This window comes from Phanerochaete carnosa (assembly GCF_000300595.1).
Source record: "Phanerochaete carnosa HHB-10118-sp unplaced genomic scaffold PHACAscaffold_93, whole genome shotgun sequence".
Taxonomy (NCBI): domain Eukaryota; kingdom Fungi; phylum Basidiomycota; class Agaricomycetes; order Polyporales; family Phanerochaetaceae; genus Phanerochaete; species Phanerochaete carnosa.
This window is the reverse complement of record NW_006767720.1, coordinates 5,674-8,352: the sequence shown is the minus strand read 5'-3', so window position 1 is coordinate 8,352 and position 2,679 is coordinate 5,674. Positions and strand designations below refer to the sequence as shown.

General features: G+C 56.4%; 1 protein-coding gene across 1 annotated transcript; it reads left to right on the top strand.

The window, feature by feature from the left end:
- Positions 1–1,096, top strand: PHACADRAFT_265852 (uncharacterized protein). The gene has a single exon (XM_007402307.1). The coding sequence runs from the start codon at positions 587–589 to the stop codon at positions 890–892; it is 306 nt and encodes a 101-aa protein (XP_007402369.1). The 5' UTR covers positions 1–586; the 3' UTR covers positions 893–1,096.
- The last annotated feature ends 1,583 nt before the right edge of the window (positions 1,097–2,679 follow it).

The window sequence follows — 2,679 nt, the reverse complement described above, 5'->3', positions numbered from 1 at the left end:
CGTATCGATGCCGGCCGTGATATGCACAGCCCACGAAACGAGTCAAGGGCAGGGGCTGGACAGCAGGACGTAATCCCACTCAATGACAGCAAATTTCCGAGTAGAGCGGAAGTGGCGCCTAGGGGATGGAGCGAAGGCTTGCGAGAGTTCGACCGTCGTTTTCTTGACTACCGACTTGCGCTTCTGTTACAAGGAGCGTCGCTGCGGCTACGAATGAGATAGGGGGAATCATTGGCCGTCTGGCGCAGAGAAGAGTGGCAGAGGCGTTACGGACAACTTACGTTTGCTGCCGCGCCATACAGCTGCCGACGGAGGGCTGCGAGCGCAGGTGGGTGCCGAAATGCGAATATGCCGTCCACAGCATCCGACAGCGCCATGTAACACGGCGACCCGCGCGGCCGTGAGGCATCCCATCTTCTCGTCAACACCGGTTTCTTGGGCGCAATACTTACACGGATAGTGTCCACCCGTCAAAGAACGTTTGGCATCCGGCAGTTCCCATAAACCTAAAGGCGCGGGAGCCAGGAACGTGATCCGGGACGGCGACGGCAAGCTGAGACGTTGCGGCATTGGCCGACGTAGCGTGATGCCGGAGGGCCGGGTTCCCACGGAGCGTGGTGCACATGCTGACGAAAGTGAATGGTCGTTGGTCGATAGCAATGAACACATGAAACATACGTGTACTTACCTCACCGCCGCGCTCGATGATGCGGACCCGTCGGAAAATATTGGAACACTCCAAACAAACAAAGCTTCTGAGACAATCGAGGATGCTCGTGCACGAGAGTCCCGGGCTTTGAGAAACGTGCTTATTTGCGTAGTGCACATGTTGATGCGGGCATCGTCCTATAGATACTATTTGGACTCACCAAAGGTCGTCTATCGACTGTGAGAATCAGCCCTGCAGAGGCACGAGGCGTACTATCGGTGGAGCCATCGCCGTTCCTGAGCATTCTACGCAACGCCTGATGGCTCTCACCGCGGAGTGTGACCAGAGAAGACTATATGTAGGCATAAGTCGAAAGTTCTACACTCAGATAGAGAACAAAACGAATGAAGGCCTAAGGGTGGGATGCAAGCCTGCAGCGCAGCGAGATTATAAGCGCGGGCACCATGTGGGGCGTGAACCACTCACCGAATTTGCACTAGGCTGGGATGACGAGGCGACGCAGGGGTCATATCCGAATTGCAGCACGTCGAGACGCATATATGCAGCTCGATGATTGTATGACGCATACAACTGAAGGCCTAGGGCCTGATGACGAGCGCTTCTACAGGTCATACGACTCGTCTCGGACTGCCAGGGCCTGACGCCAGACAGCTCGGTGAGGGCGAGGACACACGTCAGAAATACTGTGTTGTGATATTGAAATAACCGCTGTAACCCCGACCTTCGCGAAGCCCGACCTGCTGTGCCGGACGACTTTGAAAGATTCCAGCGATTTTCGCCCTGCGAAAAGTGGCACACAACGCATCAGTACATCAGCACAGCGTAGCGATCCAAAGAGACATCGAAGGCTTACCCCAAGCGAATACTAAGCGAACATCCCCCAGACTAGCGGCGCTAGAACCGTCCAAAGGCCTGGCATTGCATCATCGCACGCCTCGATCAAGAGGAGACTGCTTCCTGGCATGTCCGTGTTCTCCCACGGAGGTGGACCAGGGTGCGCCGCACGAGCAAGTGCATGGCCGATAGTTCCGTCGCTCCGTAGGAGCCGGCTGCTTTAAGGGCGGCAGAGAGGTCAGACCGAAGGCTAACGGTGTGCGCCGTGAGAGCATGTGGTGATCCTTCTGCTCGTGCGCCAGCCGGCTTCAAGGCGCCCTTGGGTCAATGAATTCCTTGGCGTGTAGGCCAGCAAAGATGCTGCATTAGTCTGGAAAGAGGAGGTCGAATGTTAGTGGTATCTGTATACTCGTACCACGCGAAGATCTGTTTCAGACTCACGTTCACTTTGCAATGACGCGGGTCACGGCGAGCCGCCATAACCTCCCAGCTATTCATAAACATCAACAGCCAGCCTTTAAAGGCTGCTGGTGGTGATCGATTTGGAGAGCAAAATTGACGCAGCCTGAACAGTATATCAATCGTCAAGAGTCGGGGACGGGGACGGGGAAGTTGATGCGGCTATTATGCCTTGGGGGTTCGCGCGCTCCCAGCCAATAGCAAAGGGCGCGCGCCCAGGCGCAGCCAAACAGCGAAAACGACGCTGGAGCGGCGCAGATAAAGAGACGAAAACCTTCGCACTAGCTTGAGCAATCGCTTCTCTCAAGCCAAAATCGCGCTCACAGATGACCGCTCCCGGCCGGTAGGGTCCGAACAAGTTGTTACCACCGAACAGCGAGAACAGCGAAGGGAAGCCAGCTTACCCGAGTCTCCCAATTGACGCATACACGGCGGTGAGGAGCCGGATCCGAGGACAAGAACGTGGTCTGTCACCGGGTCAGCGAAGGCGTGCGCTGCGTCATGGCCAACCATACTTGCGTCTGCGCGTGGTGAGAAGGCAAGGGACGCCAACAGAAGACTGATGTGTTGGCGACTGAGCTGGGTACACAGGAAATCCGATCACGAAGGACGAGCGGGCGAGAGGGAGGCGCGCTTCAGCGAAGATTCAGGGATCGCGGTTGTAGAGAAGAGAACAGCGAAGAGCGCTGTTGCCCCATAAGCTCCGATGCCTTGTG

Bases quoted from the DNA above. Each gene is read 5' to 3' on its own strand.
- PHACADRAFT_265852 (XM_007402307.1), top strand. From the start codon at position 587: ATGCCGGAGGGCCGGGTTCCCACGGAGCGTGGTGCACATGCTGACGAA.